This window comes from Pseudopodoces humilis, chromosome 5 (genome assembly GCF_049639895.1).
Source record: "Pseudopodoces humilis isolate 2021_Gansu_Grassland_sample_001 chromosome 5, ASM4963989v1, whole genome shotgun sequence".
Classification (NCBI taxonomy): Eukaryota; Metazoa; Chordata; class Aves; order Passeriformes; family Paridae; genus Pseudopodoces; species Pseudopodoces humilis.
In genome coordinates this window covers 23736688-23761047 of record NC_142204.1, presented here as the reverse complement: position 1 = coordinate 23761047, position 24360 = coordinate 23736688, and the positions used below count along the sequence as shown (strand labels likewise).

At 46.4% G+C, this 24360-nt stretch overlaps 1 protein-coding gene across 6 annotated transcripts; it reads left to right on the top strand.

Annotated features, from left to right (window-relative positions):
* Positions 1-3466: 3466 nt before the first annotated feature.
* Positions 3467-23361, top strand: CBX7 (chromobox 7). Of its 6 annotated transcripts, none has more exons than XM_088055267.1 (8): positions 3467-3522; positions 3679-3806; positions 6645-6781; positions 8860-8903; positions 12903-12968; positions 13497-13563; positions 14160-14499; positions 16503-23361. In XM_088055267.1, the coding sequence occupies exons 1-8, from the start codon at positions 3479-3481 to the stop codon at positions 16649-16651; spliced, it is 975 nt and encodes a 324-aa protein (XP_087911393.1). In that variant the 5' UTR covers positions 3467-3478; the 3' UTR covers positions 16652-23361. The 6 variants fall into 6 exon arrangements, with proteins under 6 accessions (XP_087911393.1, XP_087911392.1, XP_087911395.1 ...); XM_088055266.1 differs by having other exon boundaries at positions 16500-23361; XM_088055269.1 differs by lacking the exons at positions 3467-3522; positions 3679-3806 and having other exon boundaries at positions 6455-6781.
* Positions 23362-24360: the final 999 nt, after the last annotated feature.

Here is a 24360-nt window from a genome sequence, read left to right as displayed (position 1 = left end):
AGTGGAGCACTGGGATGGGAACAGCTGTGTCAGTTGTCAGCCAAGTCAGGTGTGCCTTAACTGAGCCAGGACTGTGCCAGACCAGAAAAAACCGGCAGCATGGGAGGAGGGAGTTAAAACACCTAAAACCAAACTGTTCAAGGGAAGCACTCCCAGATCTTTCCCGCACACTCCCTGGCTTTCAAAACTTGTGCAAACATTTAACCAGGGAAATGCCAAGGAAACGAAGGTGAGGAAGAAGGTGGCTGGAAGGGCTGTAAGAGAACATAGGCACTTTCCCGACCTGAGTTCAGCTCGGGATGTGTCAATGGAAAAGCCACAACCTGAGATGTGTTGTGGATCTTTTACTCAAAAGCACAGACTCCAGGCCCCGGGGCAGGTGCTGGACACCACTGCCAGCTCTGCAGCAGAGGCAAAAGGAGCAGGTACAACAGCATGGTGCCCTCTCCTTGAAGTTCATGTGTCTCTGGAACATCCTTGAGGCCTCTCCACAGGCCAGTGGAGAATGGATGAGGTCTTTGAGAGGACTGACTGTGCTGTCTCCCAGTCCAGAGGAAAGCAGCAGCCCCTTCGCACTGTCTTGCTGCAACCAGGGTGAACAGGATGAGCTGCAGGTCCCAGGTATGGGATTTACCCCAAGCAGTTACAGCCTCCCCCTGCAGTTGCTGGAGACCTCAATCCCAGACAGCTGTATCAGAAGTCTCAGTTGCTGCTGCTTTGTACTTGCAATACCAAGCCTGTGTTCTTCCACTATTTGTCAGGACAGCATGTTTCCCGAGGAAAAAATGTATGCCAATAGGGTAGTGAAGTGTCCGAGCCTACAAACTGCTGTCCAGACCCAGCGGAGCCCTCTGGAGACCGCTCTCACACTTGGAATCTTGGGCCTGTAGTGCCACCTAATGAACAGGCGCAGCTCAGAGCCCACATGGATGTTGCTGTGTGCAGGGAATCAGGCAAAGGCACTTAGTAGGGCACTTTATTACTCTCTAATGCCTTTCATCCCTCTCCCAGTGCTTCAAAAATTACTAATTTGATCCTTGCAACCCTGCTGTTAAGCAGCAGATAATAATAACCCTGTTCTGTGAATAAGTTGAGGAGCAGCTTTTTGCTGAGCCCAAATACACAAACCCAAATACACAGAAGAAGTCAAGAGTAGCTGAGTAACAAATAAGAGTTAACTCCTTTTTCCACATCGCTTTTGGAAATAGAGCTTCCAGGGGACAGGGCAAAGCATTTTGCAGGACACCATGCATTGCTGTAATTTGCACCCTTCTCCTGGGACTCACTGTCTTGTTTGTCATGCACCAGCATGTTCATGACAAGCCATGAACTCCCATCTTTCAGGAGGCAGAACCTTGGTTCTGTTTGGTTTGTGAGGACAGTGGTCAGGCATGAGGATCAGGAATGGCTCTCAAGGTACTAAAGGCCATTCCCTCAGGAAGAAACCAGCTGGTAATTGGTTTTTACACAGGACATTGTCAAGGACAAATATTGTCAAGAACAAATATTCCACACAAAGTGTAAGCTTCATGCTGGTCACAGCAACTGCCTTCTCATATCCAGAGAGCAAGACACTGAGGTGACTCCCAGGACTGCACTCTGATTTCTGGCTTCTGCTGATATGAGGAGTCCCAAGGGACAAACCATCACCGAGGGCAGGGAGCTGTCTTGAGACAGCAGGCAGACAGTGTGGGAAGTTCAGTCTCTCCCTGGAGCTTAGGAGTTAGGGCACTGCATTCTTCCTTCTCCCTTTAGCTTTTCTGTTGTGATCTCAGGTTAGGCACCCACCAGATCAGAGGCCTCTTTAAAGGTGCTGTCACAGAGTGCAGCCACGTGCTCAGATGGCAGCCGGGTACTCTGAGCCCTCCCCCAGAAATGGAGAGTCTGAGCTAAGCGTTCTCCTCAGCCAGGAGGGACTGTAACACACTCTTCCCAGCAGCCCAATCTGCTCTACCTCACACGGCATGGCATGGCAGGGCATATGGCAGGTTTAATATGGTAGGTCTGTAATGTGTGGAGCACACCTCCCAGGATTCAGCATCCCAAGGGTATAACCCAGACATGTCCTGGCATGAAGGCTGGGAGCCTGCTTCTGGCACCAAAGCAGCAGAGCTGACCACAAACACCAATCATGTCATGACTGCACAGATGTTGAACCCTCAGCTAAGTGTGAATCAGTTCTAAACCCATAGCTGGTTTCAAAATCTTTCAAATTCTTTGGAGTGCTTTAAGGGGAAGGAAGTGAGCACTGCCACTCTGGCCCTTCATAAAGGAAGGAACAGGGGACGTACACTGTCTCACATGCAAATAGTCCTCCGTGAAAAGAAACATTTTTAGGGCTGGATGCTCTACAAACAGGCAGTGCCAGGAGAAGATCACACATGAGAGTGGGAGTCTTTGGAAGTTTTAAGCAATGAACAGCTGAAGAAGTTTCCATAGAGCATGTGGGAGCCAAGGCATTTCAAAGGCATATCATATGTCCACAGATGGGCAGGCTTTCACTAAAACAACAAAACTCAAATTAATTGAAACAACAAAACTCAATTTCATTGAAACCGCAAAAATATTTTTAAAGAAAACAAACCACAAAAGCGCTTATTTTCTCTTGCCCACCCACACTTCTAGTCTAGGCTTCAGAGCAATGAAAATCCTACTACAGCTTCCTGTAGAGGAATTTATCTGAAGTGTGTGTTTTGCGTACCAAACCAGCAAGGTTCACTCTTGCTGTGACAGTCAAAGTGGCCCAGAGAGAAGGAAGACTGATCTCTAGCTAAGTGTTTATCTTGGAAAGTAGAAATCAGTGTTTCAGCACCTTCACTAGGACATGTTTAAGAATTTTGCATGAGTCAGCACTGGCTGACATGTACACACAGCCAGGAGTTGTGGTTGGGACACAAATCTCATCTTGCCCAGGAAAAGCACCATGCCATAGCTGCTCCATGGCCCAGTGAGCTCTGAATTAGTCTTGAATTGAGCAAGTGATTCAGTGTGTGAATATGTATTGCCCTTGCTCTTAAAAAAGAGAATAATCTGGTGTTCAGGGGCTGTCTCCCAGAAGGTGGGATTTTATGGCTCTGAAGACAGAGAAGGAACAGGACCTTGATCACCATCACTACTGGGTTTGTGCAATAATTACTGAGCTATCATTTAAAATATAGGAAAACAACAAACCCTCTTCCAGTGGCATTTGCACAAAGTGGTAGCTGCTATTTTTTGCACTGATCGTGCTCTGGGAAGTAGCTGAGCTCTTCAAGGAAGTCTGGGAAGAAACATCTACCTGGTGGTTCCCAGCTGCACCTGGCTGTAAGACGAGGTGCAGAGGAAAACAGCTGCCCCACCAGGTTGACCTTATACTGAAGGACAAGTGCCAGGTGTGTTGGATTGAGAGGAACAGTCTGGGATTCTGGTTTACCATCCCACTAAAATGGTCCTCTAGGGACCACATTTAAAGAGGAGTGCTGGGTGCTCACATCTGAAGATGTGGAAGGCTGCAGTTAACAACTGTGCTGTATGCTGTCTAAGGTGGGGAGAAACTCCCTGCTGGGCAAAAAGTGGTTACAGATTGAAGCAAAATGGCACGAAAAGTATTTCTCCTCATGCCTGACCTCAACCAGAGCTCTCAGGGGTCCTCTGCCGGGGCCAGATGATCTTTCCTCTACCCACTATCTCCTTCGGCAGGGCTGGAGGACTTCCGCGTTTGTTTTCCTTGTGTCTGCTGTGTAACACCCGGAGGCAAAGCACTGCTTTGGGCTGGGGCTCGCTGGCCGTCCAGCTTGGGGAAATCCTTGTGCGGGGAGCAGAGCCAGGTGAGGAGCACGCAGCGGCACAGATCTAAACACACTGTTCGAGGGCTGCTGCTGCCAAGGGCTCCGGGTAAGACGAGGCTCTGCCAACTGGCAGCAGGGGGCAGCTGCATTCCTTCCACGCGTTTTAAGAAACTAACATTAAAAATACTAATTGACGTGAGCATACCGATAGGATAGTTTTTCTGGTGCCCTTGGGCTTAACTGCGCTGATACGTGGTGCATCCTGCCTGTGCCTTCCATGGGGCAGACGGGGCTGCTGCCCGGGCCAGGGCAGCACCGACTGCGCTTGTTTGCTGCTCTTTACTCCTGCGATACGTTCGGAGGCTGCCTGCCGAAACCGCAATGTGCAAATGAGCCGGACGTGTGCTCGCAGGGCAGCAGGATGAGAGACATCTACTTTAGATGACAAAGAGAAGGATTAGATTAGATTCTAAAGAATTAGAGCCTAAAATTAGGCACGCAGCGCCGCAGTGGGAGAGGCCGGTTCACCCACCGGCTCAGCGATACCTTGCACCCGGCATCGACAGTCCGGCTCCCCAGGGCTGCCGGCTCCGGGACATTACGGAGGCTGCCAGGGCAGGCTTCTGCTGCAAGGTCGTTTCTTGAAGCTTCACCAAGCGGCGTTTCTTCGGGGATGTGCTGAGTGGTTTTGAAGCCATGCTAATCTTTGCTGCAGTCTTCTGGGGGGGGGGTGGGGGTGGGAAATCTTAGGCAGGATTAGGCTTTGTAGAATATAAATGACCATTAATAAATTTTTAGTGTTAATGTAAGTGCTTGTATCAACTGGAAGCTGAATCGCTTAATCAGGCTAGCAGCAATTAAAATGGTAATTTTTTTCTGTACTAGATTCTGCTTGCAATTTTTACTCAAGTAAAACTCTTTGAAGTTAATTGGAATTTTGATTAAAGCCTCCTGGATCTGGGTCTCTGAATTTGTACTAAGGAAAGTTCAATATTTGCTTTGGTTTTCTGCACATGGAGTTCACCGCTATATATTAGCGCGACTGTACAATTAGTGGTAACAAGAACAACTCCAATAGAGATTTCTGTAATCTAGTTCTTGATATACTTCAGAAGAGGTCTTTTATCACAGAATGGCTTTTAAAGTACTGCTAAAACAGGCTGTAAGATCTGAAAACCTTGATTGATTAAATTGTTTGTCTTAATTATTTCTAACCCCAACGAATGGCTTAGCAACATTCACTTAACGGTAATTCAGGGCTTGGATGGGATGGGAGGATGGGAAATGCTCCTGCTCTTTGCCTTCGGGTCTCAGGTTTTGGTTGGCAATGAGAAAGAGAAAAAAAACCCTAACAAACCCTACTGAAATTACATTATAACCATTAGTAGAATGAAAAGTAACTGTGGTGGAACAGCTCTTAAAAGTAACGTTTTGACCAAAATGTTGCAAAATAAACCCGAAGCAAACGTGAGACCCTGACCAGGCTGCAGTGAGGCACTCTAGCATTTTGTGACAAGTACCTTCAGGCAAAGGAGTACTTTTCAGAAAGCTGTGACATAACTGGTGCAAATATTGCTTAAACGTCACTTAGGTCAGTTGCTGGTGTGGGAAAAGCAGAAAGAAAGAAGGGAGTAATCATATGGAAATTACATTGATAATACCAAGTGTGTGGGTTCTTACTATATATCTCTGCTTATAAGACGAGTATTAGAGCTTGTGATCAAAATGCAGGTCAATTTGGTTTTGAGAGCTCCTTTGGTATCCATTAATAAAGTTAATATATATATCTATATGTATTCTTGACCTTAAGAATATTATTTAATATATTAAATAATGAGTTGTAAACATTCTGGACTAAGAAGTACAAAAGTTTATCAGTAATTGAAATAATAATAACTGAAAGTTTGTGGTGACTAGCGGGTTTCATTCTTTCTTTTATTTTATCCTAATGTGGTCATTGGAGCACGGTTTCTTCCTTTTTCCAGTCTGACACCTCAGCAAATTAATTTCATTGTGAGGAAAAGGAATACAAGCAGATCCTTGCAATTCAGACAATTTTTCTGTTCTTCTTTTCGTCTTTTTCTGAAGGTCTTAATTTTGAGAAACAAAAAAAATATTACCTTGAATATTTTTCCTATTCCCTCTAAAACACAGACACAAAATGTGAGAAAGGAAGAATTAAAAAGATCAAAGCTATTATTATTATCATCATCATCATCATCAATAATTTTGTAATACAGTATAGATATCTTGAATATGCAACAGCTATGCTATTAAAATACTAAACCCTGCTATAAACTACTAGTTCTGATTAATGATTATCCAAAGGGTCACCATTCCCTGACAGTGAACTTTGATTTCTTAGATGACTTCAGCAAGGGTAAATGCCCTGCCAGTTACCCAGTCCATACCTGTGGACACGTTATGTTGTGTGCAAATAAACACTTGCAGACTAAATGACCGAGATTAACACATTCTCCTTGTATATTTGCCATTTTTACAGTAATGTTTGGCCTGTCTCAGACTTCGTGCAAACAGCACCTGGTGACATTCAGTCACAGCAGAGGAGTGACTGAGCACACTTGTGGGAGAGTAGGTAGTTGTATATGTAGAAATAAACCCCTGCTCTGATGTAAAAAGTTTCCTAGGAGACTTCAAAGGAAAAACCCTCAGTCTGTTGTTTGAAGCAGTGGCTGGGAAGCAAAAGCACGTTTCTGCAGACTGGTGTGCAAGGGAGCCTGGATACCTGAATGCCTGCTCATGATGTCCCTGTTTTCTCATGCTTCACCCAAAAAAGCTTTAGCTGCCTCGAAGAGGTGGCCTGAGGTCCTGCTTGTTCCACGATGACTGATAGCTATATGTGTGCTATGTCCACAGAGCCTCTTTGTGCTGGTAGAGGCACAGAGGCACTCCCAGGACCCTGGACATCTCATCCTCCAGATGGATGCAGCTGGATCAACGCTGAAACCAGGACTGACATCCCAGCAGCTGGATTGATACTGGAACCAGGACTGGTGAATTATTTTTTTTTTCTTTTCTCCCTGTCCCGCATCATTCCACTCCCTTTAATACATCTCTCTTCCTTCCCATCTTACCCCTTTTTCCAAAACCCAGTGCGGTGTGCTTATAGAGTAGTTCAGGGACTAACATACCAATTTCCATGTCAAGTGTGTAATTTACTAGTAAAACTTTCTGATCGCTTGCGGGCCCTCAGACTTTCGTCGTTGTTTTCCACCGCGGGCACTGCCGAACCTCGGCTGCTTCCTTCCCCGTGAAGGTGGGCCGTGGCAGGCACCTGGCGCTGAGGCACCTGCAGCGGCTGCCCGGGCAGAGGAACCGCGCCGGGTTCCTGCCGCAGCGCTGCCTCCACGCTCTGCCGCTTCCCCAGCCGCCATCGCCGGGAGCTGCGCTCCTGTGGGAAACGCCCGTAAATGCCGCGGCTCGGCGGCGGCGGGCAGCGCTCCCTCACGGCGCTCCCCGCGGCGGGAGGCGGCGCGGCCGGGGCGGGAACCGCCTGAGGCGCCGCTCCCGCCCCCCGCCCTCCCTCCCTCACCGCCCGCTCCCGCCCCCTCGCGCGCGCGCCGGGGAAAACGTTGCGCAGGTTCTAAAGCGGCGGCGGGGGCGCGGCCGCGCGCGAGGGGGCGTGTGAGGGGGAGCGGCGGGGGACGGCCGCCACCGGCACAGCCCCGGCCCGCCCGCATGGAGCTGTCGGCCATCGGCGAGCAGGTGTTCGCCGTGGAGAGCATCCGCAAGAAGCGCGTGCGGAAGGTGGGCAGCGGCGGAGCGGAGCGGGGCGGGGCGGGGGGGAGCGCACCGGGACACCCCCCCGCCCCTCCCGCCGCGCACCGGGAGCGGGGAGCCGTGGTGGGCGCGCGCGCGGCCGCCAGGTCCCCGTGCCCCGGTCCCCGTTCCCTTACACCCACGGAGGGGCACCGGCACCTGCGGGCAGGGGACACACGTGCTGCCCGCGGGACGCAGGGGGGGCTGTCGCTGCTGGGGTTCAGCCTGTCTGCAGGATGAGTGCAGGTGACACCGAACGGGAGAGCCCAGCCCGGAGAGGGTTTGGGAAAGCTCCCGTGACTCAGTTTCCCCACTCGTGGAAGCGCTCCCGTCCCCGCAGTGTTGCAAGGATTAACCTGTAAGCATGCAGTGTGCAGAGATCCTCCGGTGGAAAGTTCCTTATAGGGCAGTGTTTTCCAACCTTGGGAAGCTGATGAGCCCCCCAAGAGGAAAATAAAAGTGGTTCTCTGCCTCAAGTACCGAGTGCTTTCCTTGCTCTGCTCTCCTGTAAAGGTGTCTGTGGCTGCAGCAGCGGCTCTTGGAGAGTGGTCGTCCTGCATGCACAAAGGCCTTTGCCATGCTTTGGGAAGTGCTTAACAAACCCCTCAGTATAACATTAAATATTTTGATAGTTGTTCACATTGCTTGCAGAGTCCTTGAATGCAGTTTCCAAGCGCTACACTTTTCTCTTTTTTTTTTCTTTTTTTTTTTTTTTTTTTTAAATCTTCTACTTAGAGTGAAAGAAAAAAAAAAGAATAGCTCTGAACTTCAGCTGTGAGCTGCTGGTTGCTTGGGTTGAAAGGATGAATGCATGTGATGGATGGAACAATGTTTGAGTAGAGCGTGTAGCAAATGGAAAGGAACATGCCAGAGACGCTTCATAGGTTACAATACACTGTGTTTCTTCTCTCTGTTTAAAAAAAAAAAAAAAATTCATATGACATTTGCTCCTGGCATACATCTTCCTGCATTTATGTGTGCTGACTTCTTGTACGTTTGCCTGTGAATGTGTGAATGGTTTGGTCACGCTCTCTGGTTGGCTTTCAGTGTTCTGCCTGCAAGCCTTCTGCAAAGCTATGCTCCAAGCTGATGGTAGTACAAGCATAAATGTGTTTTAGCATGTCCCTGTGTGTGTGCCCAGTTTTTGGAGGAAAAGGTATATACATGAAAGTGTGGCTGAATGGGGAAGTGGCTATGTTTTGAAAATAAAGTGATGGAAAACAAGCTTTTTGTTGATTGGTTGCATCTCATACTGTAGCCCATATTTGGTTCCATAGTTCACCTGTTTTCTTCTGCCTTTTTCTACCCTCAGGGTAAAGTAGAATACCTGGTGAAGTGGAAAGGATGGCCCCCAAAGTAAGTTGTGTTTACTCGTCTATTTTTTTCTTTAATATTCCATAATAGCTTGCACTGTGTCTCTGTAACTGAGCATTTCATTCATAATGGGTAATGGCTTGTCCCTCATTTCAACAGCAATAAACAAAACCAAAGAGCCACAAACCAAACCCAAATCTGTTTTTTGAATTGGCAGCTAATGAATAAAAACTGGGTGCCAGTCTATTCTGACTGGTTTTTGCCACCACTGAAATATTTCATTGAGATACTTTCTAAATACAAATGTTTTAAAATTCCTTAGGAGTCCAACAAAGAATCCAGATGCTTTTGAACTTGGAATGGCTCCTGCTTTTCTGAGTCAGCACCAAGAGGACCCCACTTTATTTTTAGAGCTGTCTGCAGTCTTTTAAAATAGAAAACGTGTTGATGGTCTTGTCTTCCTCTCCTACTGTTTCCCCTCTGCAGTCCACCAACGGAAAGGGGCAATGTTTCAGATTTATTGAGTGTAGCCAAATGCAGGTGATCTTTGTCCTTTGAAAATTACCACCATGCCTTCATTTCCTTGTCTGAAACCTCCTGTTATTTTGAGTGCCTTTTCTGCTTTTGCTTTGGTTTCTCCATTGCAAAAATGAAAAAAAGTTTGGGGTTTTTTTGTCATTGCTGTGCACTGTTTACAGACACTTCTCTCATTAAAATGCAGCTGCTTCTGAAGAAGAGAAATTTCTCTGTGCTTAAGCAGTCTGTGAAATGCACTGAGATTAGAAGGATTAGGTAACTGGAGAATATTACTATGTCAGCTAGCAGTTTAGTGGAACAGCCTCCTGGCCACCCCCTAGGGGCCCTGTCTTTGCTTTTCTGTTTGTGCCTGTGTGTGTACATACACAATGTGCGTGGGTACAGCAGTGTTACACACACAGTTGCTCTGCGTGTTGCTAAGCAATGGGAGCTGCTTGTTACGGGTTCATCCTCACAGCTGCAAAGCGGGGCCCGCCAGGATGGTTCTGACTGGCTGTACCTGGTGTCCAAGAAGCTGAAATGTGTTCTTGGGTGCCCAAGTGTCATGCCTAAAGCTTATGATTATAGGCCATGTGTGAAGATAAGCAGCTTCCCCTCTGTGGTGCTGGTGGGAGAGGGTGACTTTATTCTTGAGTGTTCTGCTGTCAGAGTGTAACCTTGTGCACTTGTTGAGCACCAGCTGCCATGTAGCATGGGTCACTTCTTGGACCGCTTCAGCCTCAAATAGCCAAGTCTTACTTCATCACTGATAGAGGGTGGGAAATTTATTTGGAGCCTGGGAGGCCTCATCCCCTCTTGGCCAGAATACTGGTGTTTATCCCATTCTCCTTTCAACAAACACATTTAAGTCCTTCTCTTGTAAAGTCCCTTGCCAAGAAGGTGGGCTGAGGCATGGCGTAATGTTTCTTGGACAGAGCAGACCTTATTCTTAACTGCTGCCTTTCCTTGTCCTGTGTCTTGGAACACTGGGGGAGACAGAAACACTTTGGGGAATTTAAAACACAGTTCCCCTGGATGCAAGGTGATGTCAGGGTTCTCTTATTTTGATGTATGGCATGTCCAAGCATCTTCCCTCTTCCCCCAAACTCCAGATCTGAAGACTGTTATATTTTTTCCTTTCTTCTGCCTGCCTTCACTTTAACTGTTGCCTCAGTGGTTTGAATTACTTAAACTCAAGATGCTCAGAGCACTGGAGTCACTTTTCATCCCACTAGAAGTCTCTGTTCCTTGTTTCTAAACATACATGCCCGTGATGGCATGCAGCACCGCAAGCTGTTTGTATCTTTGTGTCTGTTTCCTCATCCCACGTTATTTCCTTCCTTATTTACCAACCTTGTTGCACTGCTCTTTGTAATCTCTGCACCTATTATCCCATCATTCCCATTGGAAGTATCGTGGAAGGGAATAAAGATAGGCCAGTAGTTTACTGCTTTCACATGCAATTCATATTTCACTTTTTTTACCCCTCTTCTTAATAAAAAATTTTTATTCATACCCTACACCTCACATTTATGGATTGCACTGCTGGAGTCAGGGAATGGAGGAGTGACAATCTGATTCTAGCTACAAGCTTGTTTACAACTTGTGTTGGAGTTAAAAGGAGGGGGAAGAGGAGGAGTAGAAGGAGGGGGAATGAAGATCATATGATCTGTGTTTTCCAGAGTGCCTGCTCTCTGCAGTTTGCTGCAGCCTGGGCTGTGTGTACCCATATATAAAGCTCCGTGTGCGCGCGCGCGTGGCAAACTCAACCATGTTTTTTTTTTTTTTTATATGCAGTGTTTTGCCACTGCAGCGAAGCCAGAATCTGAGCTGCAGAGAAGAAGGCAACGTCCACCAGGGCGGGTTTTTTTAAGCAAATCTCTTTTCTTCTCCTGCCCATGAAAAGCAATCCAATGACTTTTTGTCCCCCTTGTGGTGTTATTTTTCTTAAATTTGTAGGACGAGTGCCAGAATCCCTGCAGCTGGGAGGAAACCTTCCTCTTTTCAAACAGTATCTCGGCTTTGACAGCTCACAGTCAGGTTGCTGCAGGAAGCATGAGCAAATGAGGGATGGAGAAAGGGAGGGATCAGCTGGTTATGAAGACATATCTGTTCTTAACTCTCTGATGTACAGTGCACCTCGGGATATCTGAATGTCATATTTTTCTTTCTCCCTTTTGTAAAAAATTGTATTTTCATTTCTAGACCCATCCTCCAGTAATGTTCCTGTATTACAGTACCTTTCTTCTCTGTAATGGAGAAGTAAAAGGGAAAAGCACTCCCAAAACACCTCCCCTGTGTACCCCTGTATCCCATATCCTCACATGCAATCTGTGCTTCATCCAGAAATTTAAACATCCTAAAATGCTTTCTTGCTGTTTAAAGCCACTGATACAAATGCACCCTTTTGCACCTACCTGCATGTGACTCCTCTCTGGTCTTCCTCCCCAGGCTCTGGGAGGAGCTCTGCCTCCAGGCCTGGATCTCATATTTCAGGAAAATTAGGGTTCTGAGGCATTTGAGGATTCAGATTTGCTTTCTTGCCTTAGAATTTGTATAGTAGAGCACCCACCTTTTCTGGGCAAGCATGACTCCTAAGAAGTAAACATACCCCAAGGACCACTTTGTGATTCTTTCAGCTTCCACAGTGGGAGTGTTTTGGCTGCTTCTCCCTAGTGTTACGTGCATCTGCGCTCTTTGGGAACCAGTTTTGGAGTTGCCTGCTAGGTGGGTTCAGTCCTTTCCTGAGCATCTGATTCCTGACACAGCTGTCCGGCTGTCGAGGATGGAGCTGGGGCAATGAGTGACGCTGTTCCCAGGCTGCTTCAGGAGCATGGAGCCTGTTGGGAGCCGTGTTGGTGTTGGGGTACTTTGTGTCGATGAGCTCTGCTCGGTAGGAACAACCTGTAGGGGGAGCCGAGCAGGAGGAGGAGGCGTTGGCATGTGGCCATCAGCTTGCCCCAGGGCCCAGCTCCCAACATGTTTGGCTGAACGGCATCAGTGGAAAAAAATTAAACTGTTAAATGAATCCTTTCAGCTTCAGTGATTAGAATTAATAATGCAAGTGAGAAAGCATACTTACTCTTTGAGCACTCTAAATTAAGAGAGAACTATTTTTCAGAAAGATGTATCAGACCATGCCTCATTGTTCCATGGTGTTTGTGGGATTTGAGGGGAGTGCTGCAGATGAGACCTGTTTAGGCATGGACTTAAAAACAGTTTGTGACTGTCTGCACAGGCTTTGCATGCAGTGTGGAGGGGGCCCTGGGGAGGAAAGTCTTCCCTGTTTTTGTACAAAGAGTCGCTTGATGCTTGGCCCTGCCTGTTTTGGGAAGGGGAGGTGGCATCTGTGGGAAGCTGGAGAGGGAATGGCTGGGATTCCTCAGAGCTCTTGCAAAGTTGTGGCAGGCCCCACCGACCCTTGTGAAGATAGTAAGTATCCAGGGCTGCAATTGGTAGCAGGCCTGCAGAGAGAATGTTTCATTAAAATATTGTTTACTTTTTGTTCCTTATGTTTTTCTTCAGATACAGCACATGGGAGCCAGAGGATCATATCTTGGACCCTCGCCTGGTAGTGGCTTATGAAGAAAAGTAAGGGCGCATGTTCTTTCTCTCCTTGGACACAGGAAAAGAAATAGTGTCTTTATTTCATTATATGCATAAAATGCCCCTGTTGTCCCTACTTCAGTCAAAGATGAGATGTATAGCAATGAATCCTGCTTGATCTTTGTGCCCTGGTGTTGGTTGAGATGGAGAAGACAGGGTTAATTAAAGCAGCTTGGATTGGCACTGTTCAGGAAATGAGGCCAAGAACAGGCAGCACTGAGCCAGAGAATGATCAGACTCAGGTTTTAATCAGGTCCAGACCTGGACTAGAGTGATGTGAGGTGGGAAGTTTCTCTAACCCATCCTTGATTAGCTATGTCAGAGAAATTCCCCTATTGCAAGGTTTTCACTCCTACAGGAAGCAATTCTGGGATGTTTTCCAAGCTCACACTGGTCACAATTGGGTTTTATTGAAGGAAATCGAGGTAGCTATGCTGCAAAAGGTTGAAGTCCCAACTAAGTTTTATGCTGTGGTATTTAGTACTCAGTTTGATTTGTATTCCTTTTTCACAGGGAGGAGAGAGACCGTGCATCAGGGTACAGGAAAAGAGGTCCCAAACCAAAGCGCCTCCTACTGCAGGTAGCCTCTTGCTCTTCTGTGTGTTTCTAACTTCTTAGCTGCTGTGCTGCTTCTCTGCTCTCAGTGAGGTGGAAACTGTCTGTTTGCTGTTGCAAACAAAATTGGAGGTAACAAGTTAATACAATAACATGAAATCAGTGTTCAGGCACATAGCTAGCTCTTCAGCTAACAGGTTAAAACTAATTTATCTTTTAAAAAGCAAAACAAAATAAAACAACAGCTCTTTCTTTCTGAGCTAGGATTTTATAAAGGATGGACCTGGGTAGTTGCAGGTTAGCTGGTTTGTGTGTTCTTTTAGTTTCATGTTGAGCTTGAACTTTCCATCAAGTCAAAGGTAGCCCATAGTTGGAAGTGGAGTTTCAGCATGCTTTTGCTGTTGCCAAGCAAAGCAGCCAATCCTAGGAAGCAGATATTAGGAAGAGCTTAAAGGCAGTAGAAGAGGGAAGAGAAACAAAAAAAAAAAGCAGCACACCTTATCCTAGCTCATCTAAATGTTCACAGACTGAACAAAGAATATTTTTGTGGTTCCCAGTAGGGAGCCCTCACTGTATGATCAGATGTCTGCTCTGACCCTTGCTGCGTTGGTGTCTTGGCAGCGGCTGTATGGCATGGACTTGAGGAGTGCTCACAAGGGAAAGGAGAAGCTCTGCTTCTCTCTTGCACGGAGGTTTGGAGGAGGAGACAGTAGCCTGCCAGGGGCCAAGACAGGGCAGGCAGAGTTCCCTGAGAAGACTGGGAGTGCAGTCCTGCCATTCTCTCTCCGGAAGCAACGCAAAAACCAGAAGTACCTACGACTGTCAAGGAAGAAGTTCCCCCGCATGGCGAGTCTGGAGAACCGGAACTGCAGGCATGAGTTCTTCCTGAATGATGCAGTGGGCCTAGAGGCCAGGCAGAGCCCTGAGGACTGGGAGGCCACGCAGCACACCAGCAAAGAAGGTAAGGCCAGTTACCCTTTGGTGAAGTTCTGGAGCATGTGAAGGATGTTCTGCATCCTTCTGCCTTGGTTACATCCTCCTGGGATTGTGGTTTAGATCAGGTCTTCAGAACATCCCTTGTTTGCAGGTTTCTTTCTTGTTAGAAGAGCACAGACTAATTGTTTTTTTGGCCCTGTTGGCTCTATGTAGTCTTACATCCTTGATGCCCCTCCCTGTGTTAGAAACATGCAGAAGATACTGCAAGTTTTTCCCCCTCTTAAAATTTCCTCACAGCAGAGGTGACATACAAGTGTGACAGATGAACTCTGCCTCTGTCCACATTATCCACATGTGCTCAGCCTGCTGTTTGGCTCAAAGGACTTTGGCTGGCTGTGGACAAGCTTGGACAGTGGCATTCCTCTCATAGTGCTGCTTTAAGAAGCATACAGGAATGCTGCTAGGAACTCACAATGTACTCCCTGCCCCCTCCTTCCCTTTCCTCTCCACGCCCCTTTAAAGCCTCTTGCCATAGAGCTATGCAAGAAAGGGAGAGAGAGATGAAGTGAGGATGGTAACTCCTGCCTGATCCCAGTGAGTAGGCAGCAGGAGTGTAGGCATGGGAGATGTCCAAGCACATTTGGCATTTGAGGGAAGGATACCAGCATCTTGTGCAGGAGGGCTGTGGGATGTGTGTGTTGCTCTCAGTTACCAGGGAAACTCTATCCCTGCATTATTAGAGCTTCTGAAGGCGTAGCTTTCTTGAGGAGTGGAAAACTGGGGCTTGTGCTGCTTGTAGTAGCTAAGGGAATCCTGTTACTCCTTGCAAGGAGTAGCTGTTAGCCAGGCTAGATTAGGCAGGATCTTAGGGAGAAGGCTGTGTTCTGGGAATCAGCACTATTCCCTCCTTTCTGAGGGAGGCTGGAATGGTGCTCAGAATCCAGCGAGGCAACAATGGGAGTAGCACAGAGGAACCCAGTGTTATATCCCAGCAGTGAGGAAATGTATGGGGCTATTCTCCCCAGAAGTGTGTGGCACTAAAGCACTTGGGGATCAGAAGAGTGAGTGGCACTATGGAATTGTAAAACTCCTTTTGTTCTCCCCTTGACACATGGCCTGTGTGGAATCCCAGTTACTGTTAGGGGGAGTTAGACTCTTTCTGGGGGGAAGTAGACACCCCAGGTGTTTGAGACAGAAGCCAGGAAATACACTCTTAAGGGGGTCTCATTCTTTGTCCAGGTTGGGACAACAAGGTATATAGTGGACAGGTAGAGTGACAGGGAGAGGGTGTGTTTTCCTTCCTCTCTCTTTATGTGGCAGTCTCTGGGGGCTTTGGGGAAGCAATCCTTTTGGGTGGCAGAGGGGTTGGTAATTATTCTTATGGTGAGAAAGTGCAAGGTTGCTTGGGTTTCTTGTATGGAGCTGTCTGGGAGCAAAGGAGGCATATGAGAAAGGAAGAGCAGCTTCTCCATACAGCACTACTGAGGGATTTTTGAGAGCATCACACCCAGGCTGTGTTGCAGGTGCAGTACACGGCAGACCCTCCATCTTGGCTCCCTTTGACTCCCCTAGGAGTATCTGAAGCGTGTGTGTAAGAGATTTTAATGTTTGCCTTTTCAGTAGGGTAGGGCATTTAGAAGACAGTGAGCTCAAACCAGGATGAGTGTGCTTTGCTGACACAAAACCAAATTAGGGGCTGAGATGGGATGAGGGGTTTGGGGAAATTGTGGATGGTTAGATGAACTGGGTGGTTTTACAGGGTCTTTTGACCTCTGCATAGGCTGCTCTGATGCCACTGTGTATCTGGACACCTGATCCTCCATTTCCCCTTAGCCTCTGAAGGGTAGGGCTTGCACATGTTCTTTCTTGCTCTGTACATGTACATGTACATCTCAGTACAGGCTGATTTCACCTACAGTTTGTCAGAAAGGAGACCCTTTTTCCATCCTTCCTTTTCCCCTTCCTCCTTTCTTCTCCCTCACCTTCTCTGTTTCACTAACATGCTCTTATGTGCCATTCTTTCAGCAGCAGATGTGGACGCCAGTCTCCCTTGGATCCCCACTGTGCCCCCCAGCGAAGTGACAGTGACAGACATCACAGCAAACTCCATTACCGTCACTTTCAGAGAAGCACAAGTGGCTGAGGGCTTCTTTCGAGACCGGAGTGCGCAGTTCTGAATCTCTGTTTGCAGTGCTCCCCAAAACCAGAGCTTTTAGGGTGGAGCTAGGGAAGGGTTACGTTATCCCGTAAGAGAAAAAAAAAATCCAAAATGTCTCCTCTTAAAATGTTTACAGAGACCTTTTTTTTTTTTTTTCTCCTTTTCCCCCTTTCAGATACGCAAAAAAGGGCAGTGTAGGGGGTGTGTATTTGTCATTGCTTTGTCCAGTTGAAAAACTGACAGCCCTTTCCTGGGCAAAGACTCCCCTCCTTGATGTGAAAGCAGCAAGCTGAACAATTCCCCTTTTATCCTGTTAAGTGGCGGCAGCTGCATTTGTGGGGAGAGGGCATGTGGAGGTGGAAAGAGAGCTGGATCTCTAGCCTGTCGCCTTGTTCTGCAATTGATATCCCTTGGATAAAGATACATCCCTGTGCATTGCTCTTCCCACCTTCCTCCTCCCTCTCTTCCTGCAGCAGTGAGAGGCGATGGATCCTACCTGTGTAGATAACTCCAGCCTGTTAAGACTTTCTCTCCAGTGCTGTTTTCCTTGTGGCCTGCTGTCAGGACTTCAGAAGCATATTTGCCTGTCTGTGGTAAGTCAGTTTCTGCAGCACGGGTCCGTATAGACAGCAGAGCTCTCTCCTTTTGGTTGTTGATCATGCGGAAAGAGTGAAATGCATCTCTGAAATCCAAACTGGCAACATAAATTCAATTTGCCCTCATTAAAAGCTCAGAAAGCCAGCATAGTTGTGACATACCATTCTGTATATGCTAAACAGGATTTCCGGGCTTGGCTCTGCTGCATGAGGAATGTATTGTGGAAAGTAGGGTCTTCTTACCCTTTGCAAAATTCAGTATTAATAACAAATCCTGCCCTGAATCTGCGGTAATAAGTTGGTTGAAAACTGACTCCTCTCCCCTGGGAGGAGGGACTAATAGGACAACTGAAGCTTTGCTTGGCACTGCAGAGATATCTAAGATACTGGCACAGGCCCAGGATATGGGAATTGCACAGAACTGAGCTAGAAATGGACCTTGATTAGCAGCAGATTCTGTTATTGGATCCCATAGAGAGATCCAAAATAAACAACACATGGGGAAGGCATATATTAGATTTGAGGAGGGGAAAAATTCCTGATTCTTAGCAGTGAGAATTCTTGGATTGTGCTGCCTGAGTGATACTCTTCCATGATTCCAGTATCCTCACAGTATTTGTGATCCTGTACTGCTTTACTGATAGGAACTTCCCCTTGGAAGACTTAAAAATCTTTGCCAAGGAAAGCAGACTGCATTTCTAATCTTGCACTTAAAAATGCCTTGTGCTGGACTGCCTATGACACTTTGAGGTTTTTGAAGAATTGCTGTATTTTGACTTGGTAGTTTAGCATAGCATCTATTCTTGCACATGCATGTTCTCTTCCATTTTTAAAAGCAAATTTTATTTCAATAACTTAATTTTTTAAATATTTACCTTTTCCAATGGAAAGCAAGAAAAGTAAGGTAGTCTAAAGTGGGAAATGTGGGACAGAGTACTGCAGGGTAACATTGGCTGCTGTCATGATTACTGTCCTCAAAGACTATGTTTCCTTACTCCACCCCATCTGAAGCATCTCTTATCTGCTGTATTTGTTCAAAATGAAGCTATGAGCCTTCTTAGCTCTGAGATAAAGACACCTGTGGAAATCCTCAATGTGTTTGTTCGAGGGGCTTGGCTCCTGGCATGCACAATTTGGGAGCTCTAGGATTTCTGATCCTCCAAACATCTACTTATCATAAAGTGCTTGGACTGCCACTGTGGATTTTTACTAGAAGCAGTTTTTACCTCATTTAGGATATGGCAGCTCAGTGTAGATTTAGGATTTCTTCTTCCATCTCAGAGCTGTTGGAGCAAGTCTGTCTTTCATGCCATCAGAGCAGTTTCAGGATTGCTGGGAAGATCTTGAATTTCTGGACTGACCTTTTGCCTCTCAGAGAAGTAAGATGGGAGTTTTATTATGGAGAAATCTGAGAGGGTGAGAAGTGGAAGCTGGGGTGGAATTATGTGGTGGGAGGAAGAGTGAGTGGGAAAGAAGCTTGCAATAGCTAGCAAGGGCAAGCTGATGAGGTAAGCATGCAGGCGCAGGATGCTTGTTGAACGTGGGTGTCCAGAGCGAGGCTTCTGTGTCTGGAGTTGCACCCTTTTTTGCAGGATGTGGGGTCAGACGGTGTTGTTACCATCACCCACACACCCCCTCTTCCTGACACCTGCCAGATATGCTGAATACATGGCAGCTCTCTTCTGTTGTGACTGGTGGACATGCCACATGGCCCAGTCCACTCTTGTGGGTTGGAGCAGGTCAGGTAGTGATGGTTGCAGAAGCGTAGTGTTTTAGCTCATTTTTCAAAAAGTCTTGAACTGCAGCTCATCCTGCTAAAGCTTCATGGCATTTATAGGATCCGGTTTCTTTATCCTAATGCAGCAACTGGTGCCTTTGTCATGTCTTCATCTCAGTGTAAAAATGCATCAAAAAAAGCTTCCTATTTACTAAGTTCCTGGCTTTGGCTGACATTGGAAGCAATATCAATCCTGCAGCAGGAAAAAGCTTGTCCTAATAAACTAGATTTCCATCCTCTGCTTTTCTTTCCACTCTCCAGCTGACACTTCTCAACACTTTGTTTTGGCATTTTTCTTTAAACATACTTTCTGTCTCTTGCAGTGGAATTTTCAAAGACCTGTGGTGGTCTTTCAAAGAGGATCCACCCACAGCTTCATATCTTAATCATTTTTTTGGATCAGGCTGTCTACTGTTCTGCTGGTGACTAATCATCTTGCTACACAAAGTGTGGAACAAAGTACCTGTCTGCCATGCTGCTTTGTGTCAAGGAGGAGTTAACCATAATGGGGTTAAGACACAACAAGCTGCATGTGCGTGGGTTTGGAGGAGAAAGTGTGATGGGGAGTTTGTGGTAGGAAACTAAGCAGTTACTTCATTGTCGTGGACTTTTTCTTTGATATTCATGAATTCTTGTTTATCTCAAAGAACTTCTTGAGAAGATTTTTCTCCTGGTCTTTTAAAAATGTGGCTCTGTTCCATACTGTCTGCTGACATATCACTGTAAACTTCATTGGTAGAGCTGGTCTTCAGGGACTTTAAAATTAACTTTATTCCATCTTTGCAGGTATAGTGAGGGTTTTACTAGTGATGGAAAGACAAGTTGTCTGGGTTTGTCTCTTCTCCCCGATACTGTCCATCTGCCAGTTCAACCCAAAACCTGGCAATTGAATTGGGACCTCCTGTGCTAACATATCTTGAAAATCAGATGCTGTGTTTGGATCTTTGTTAAGCATTCCGTTTGATTAGAAGAGCCAGAATAGCATCCAGCTGAAGCTGAGTTTAATAATTCTATTTGAAGCACAGGCTGAGAATAGAAATGGGCTAACTCTCCCATACCTTGTTTGGCTCCATGGCTGTAAACAAGAAAAATAAACTTCAGCCAGTGGAAATTAACTGAACTGTACACAAGAAACAACCTTCTCAGAGAACTGCTCTAATAGTCATTCTTAGAACTGTTTCCATGTGAAAATTTACCAGCAGTGTTGGGGGACAGAAGTGTTTATTTTATATATCTTGCAGTGAACTCACTGTATTTGTGATAGACCTGAGGGAGTTCATGAGGCTGGAAAGCCTTTTTTGTTAACACTGTGTTTAAAAAAAAAAACAATCTATATGGAAAGGACTGCCTCTGTTCCAGGATGGTTATAAAATAGATGTTATTGCTCTGATTTACAAGTGATGCCTTGGAACAGCAAGTTTTAACACGTGAATAGTGGCATTAAGTAGCCTCCTGCATGCTCCTTATTGTCTTGCGTTTGCTTGGGGGCCCTTCTGCTTGTGAAGTCAGACTAAGGTGATTTTTTTTTTTTTTTTTTTTCCAAGCAAGACCAGGATATTATTGTGAGAACACCCAAAAGCAGTTCCATTTGCCAAAATAAGCCCAAATTTGTTAGTGAATTGACTCTTGTTTATGTCAGAGCTCAGACATAGAGAAGCTTATTGAGAAATGAATGGCTTTTTTTGTTATTAGTGTTGTGAAACTGTCCAGAATTGTTCTTCTGGTGTTTTGTGACTGGATGTATAAAATTGTTTGTTCACCTCACAGGGGGCCCTTGGTCCCAGTACTGTTTCTTGCTGTACGCCACAGCTAGTGCTGCTTGATGGTTTCACTGGAGTAGGGAAGGGAGGCCTCACACAGGTTGAAAAATAAGCAGGGCACCTGAGGCAAGTCCCTCCATGGTAGCCACAGCAGAGGCCAGCGTGTGGAAGACAGTGGGGGCTGCCAGCCACATTTAGGCAAAGCAAAGTCTACCACCACCTCCTCTCCACCTCTTCCTCTGCTCTCAAGCTTTGAGCTTTTGTTTTCAAAAGTAGGGAAAGTACAAAAACCTCCTTTTTTAAAGCAGATTGGTATCTACCCATCTTATGTTCCTCCCTGCAACCTAGGAAGAAGAGGGCGATGGGCCCTCTTTATTATTTTATATTCCCTCTTCCAGGAAAATAATAGGGACAAATGCTGGTCAGGTAAAGGAGGGACAGAGTTGCCTCAGAGCTGCTCTCACTAGGCGGTTGAGGAGGGGCCTTTGGGTGAGCTGGCAGTTGAGAGAAGGTGTGTTATAAACAAAGAACTTGTAGTGAAACTGATCCCTTGCATCTGTGAGTGGAGTTCTGAATGGGCCTGCAGAGAGGTGAGAGCTGCATTTATGTATCAGTCTTCTGCTGTTTGGGAATGCAAGGAAGATGTGTACGTTGACAAATTACACAAGGTAATTTCTACATGAAAATGTACCACATTGGAACACATTGCTTTTGCCGTGCTTGTTCTAAAGGTCTTCCCTGAGGGCATGATAAACTCGTTTTGAGACAGTAGCTTATGATCAACAGGCCTGAATTTAGTTCAGTGCCTGAACTTACTGTCCTCATGGGGAAAGTGTGAGCTTCTGGGTGTCAAACCACCTGGATTCCACACATCAAGGTGGTCAAGATAGGAAGGCTTATAAAACAGCCCCAGGACAATTGGAAGGAGAGAGAAGGAATCACTTAAAATGGAATTCGGACCCTTCAAATCCTTTCCTGTAACTAGCACTTGCTGTAGAGATGATCCTTTTTTCTCTTCCACCTCTTTCTCTTTCCCCCTTAACTTCTTGAAGTGCAGGGAGCAGGTGGGAGATGATCCCGGGAGTGGTAGAGGTGTGGGGCTCCATGGGAGCATTTGGGGCTGCTGTGGATTGCTACAAAGTTGGGATGGGGTAGAATTCCTAAGACTGTTCAGAACCTCCATCACAGCTTATCTCATTACTGGGGTAGCAAAGTTTTGGCTGGGAGGGGAATTTTGGAGGAGGAGGAGGTGGAAAACCTTTTTTATTATTGTTGTTGGTTTTTAACCAGAAAATGTAGTGTCAGCACAAAGAAGCTTTTTGCAAATCTGTCAAAATGTTAAGCAGCTTTTTTTTTGCTTTTAAATCTGAAGTATGTTTCGAAGCACTTTGGAAATGCAAAGCACTAGGAGTGCTAAGTACTCCTTATCGTCTGTCTAAAAGTGGCATTTGAAAAGCAAAAGATGTATCTGTTTCAGGCCGCTGGCTGCTCCTTATCATTTTTCTAGAGCTGTCACCCAGCCCTTTGCCTCCCTCCCATGGGGAGGCAATGCCAGGAGCAGAGGGTTCCCTAAGGGAGGAGACCTGCTAAATCCCTCGCTTGCCATTGGGGCGCAGGTTGGCTTCCTCCGTCCCCACCTCCTTTGATCAAGGAAAGGGAAAAATGAAGTTGAGTTTCAGTTTGATTGGTCCTAGTCTGGAACTATGACCATTTCTTCCAGCTCCAGAGACATCTTTATAGAGTTTCTTGTCTGAAAAATTGCACCTTATTAGCTTAATTGAGGAACGAGGAGATGTCTGTCCTTCTGAAGGGAGTGGGGAGAGGAAGGGAGGGTGAACCAGAAGCTGTCTTCAGTAGCTGCTGGATTTCTCCAGAGGCTGTTTCCTCACCTAATCTCCAACAGAACAGCAACAAAAGAATTAATATAATTTTGATGAAGCTTTTGTTCTATGTATCTCAAGAACCTTCTGAGCAGGCTAAAGGCAGAGAACCCTTTTCCCTCACCTAGTCAGCTCTATGGCATGGGGGGTCAACACGCCAGTTCTCTCGTTGGGTTTTCAGCACCAACCTTTTCCCTCAGCGTACGCACATCGTTAGAACACTTTCGCACACTGACTCATCTGATTTGGTGTGCTCCCTTTCTGTTGCAGGGGGAAGATGGGGCACAATGGGGTCAGTTAGAGGGGAGGGTCCCTGATTATTTTTGTTCCTGTCTCTTCAGTTGTTGCTGTTGTTCCTGTCAGCACGCTAGAGTATTGGAGTCTTTGCACACAGAAAGCTTCCTTTTGCACAGAATGAGCTTCTAGCTTTTGTACAGACTAATTGAATGTATTTGGGGAGGGGGGGAAATAGGGAGTAAACCAATTCCAAACAAACCAATCAGAGTATAATGCCTTTTCTGAGCGAGTATGTGCTGTAAAAGGAGATTGTAATAGCAAAGGGAGGGCAGGCTCAAGTATAATTTGACACAAAGTGTGGTTTTATTTTTGTACTGATATGGATAAAAGACTGTACAGCATCTATTTATTTAGATGATTTATGTGGTAAATGTTGCAAACAAAATTATTAAAATATTAAATATGAGAACTGACATTTACCTCATGGTATGTTTGTGTGGTCATTTACCCCCCCTTGCTTTAATTCTACAGCTGAATTATTTTCCAACAGTCACATCTATTGGTGTATAAACATGCAGTGCAGCTGGAAAAAGAATGGAAAATGTGCATGCGTGCGTGAGGAAGATCAGTAAAGAAGGATCAATGAAGAATGGAGCCTGCAAAAGGCTGTTTCTGACATTGCTCATTACTTTGATTGGAGTAGGTCAAGTTTTTATTAATTTTTAACCCACTGGGTAAGTTAGAGCTGTCCAGGGGTGACCTGGGATGACTGGTCTTTGATGGATTATAATTTGAAGAGGAGAATGCCGATGGCAGGATGGCTGTTGCTCTGGGTTTAGGGAGTTCTCTACATCCTTGCACAAGGCTGCAGTGCCAGGTGCCAGGACAGCTCTGCCAGCACCAGAAGGGTGCTGGTGTGCTCCATATCCTGCATCTCATTGGAATGGAGAAAGTTTGAGGTGAGACCTGGGCTGCCAGGCATGCTCTGCAGTGCTTGCCAGCAGGACAGCAGACCTCCTCCAAGCCAAAGTCTCCAATGGTTTGGCTAGCTTCCAAGGGACCACTTCAGGAGCATAGCTGCTCCTGGGTACAGTTTGGCCCCTGGTTCATCCCAGGGTTTAGCCAAGGAGCTCAAGTCCTGGAACTCCTGAAACTCCATGGAGGAAATCCCAAATGTCATTTAGTCCACTTGGGTGCCTGGCTTGCTCCCTCAAGGTATATCCCACTCCATCCCCTGTGGAGGGGGAGGCCAGGTGTTTATCAAGGTACCTGGGCAAGAGAATGGGGCTGTCTGAGATACCTCTAATAGATGTAATGTGGGGGTGAGCCCTGCACTTGAGTGCAGCTATGGTATCAATCACAAAAGCATTTGGAACAAAAGCAGAGGGGGATGGGGTGCGTTTCCTGAGTCAGTCATGGCCCAAGGCAGCGTGGTTAGGTCTTGCCTCTGTTACCAAAGTGCTGTCATCATGCTTGCC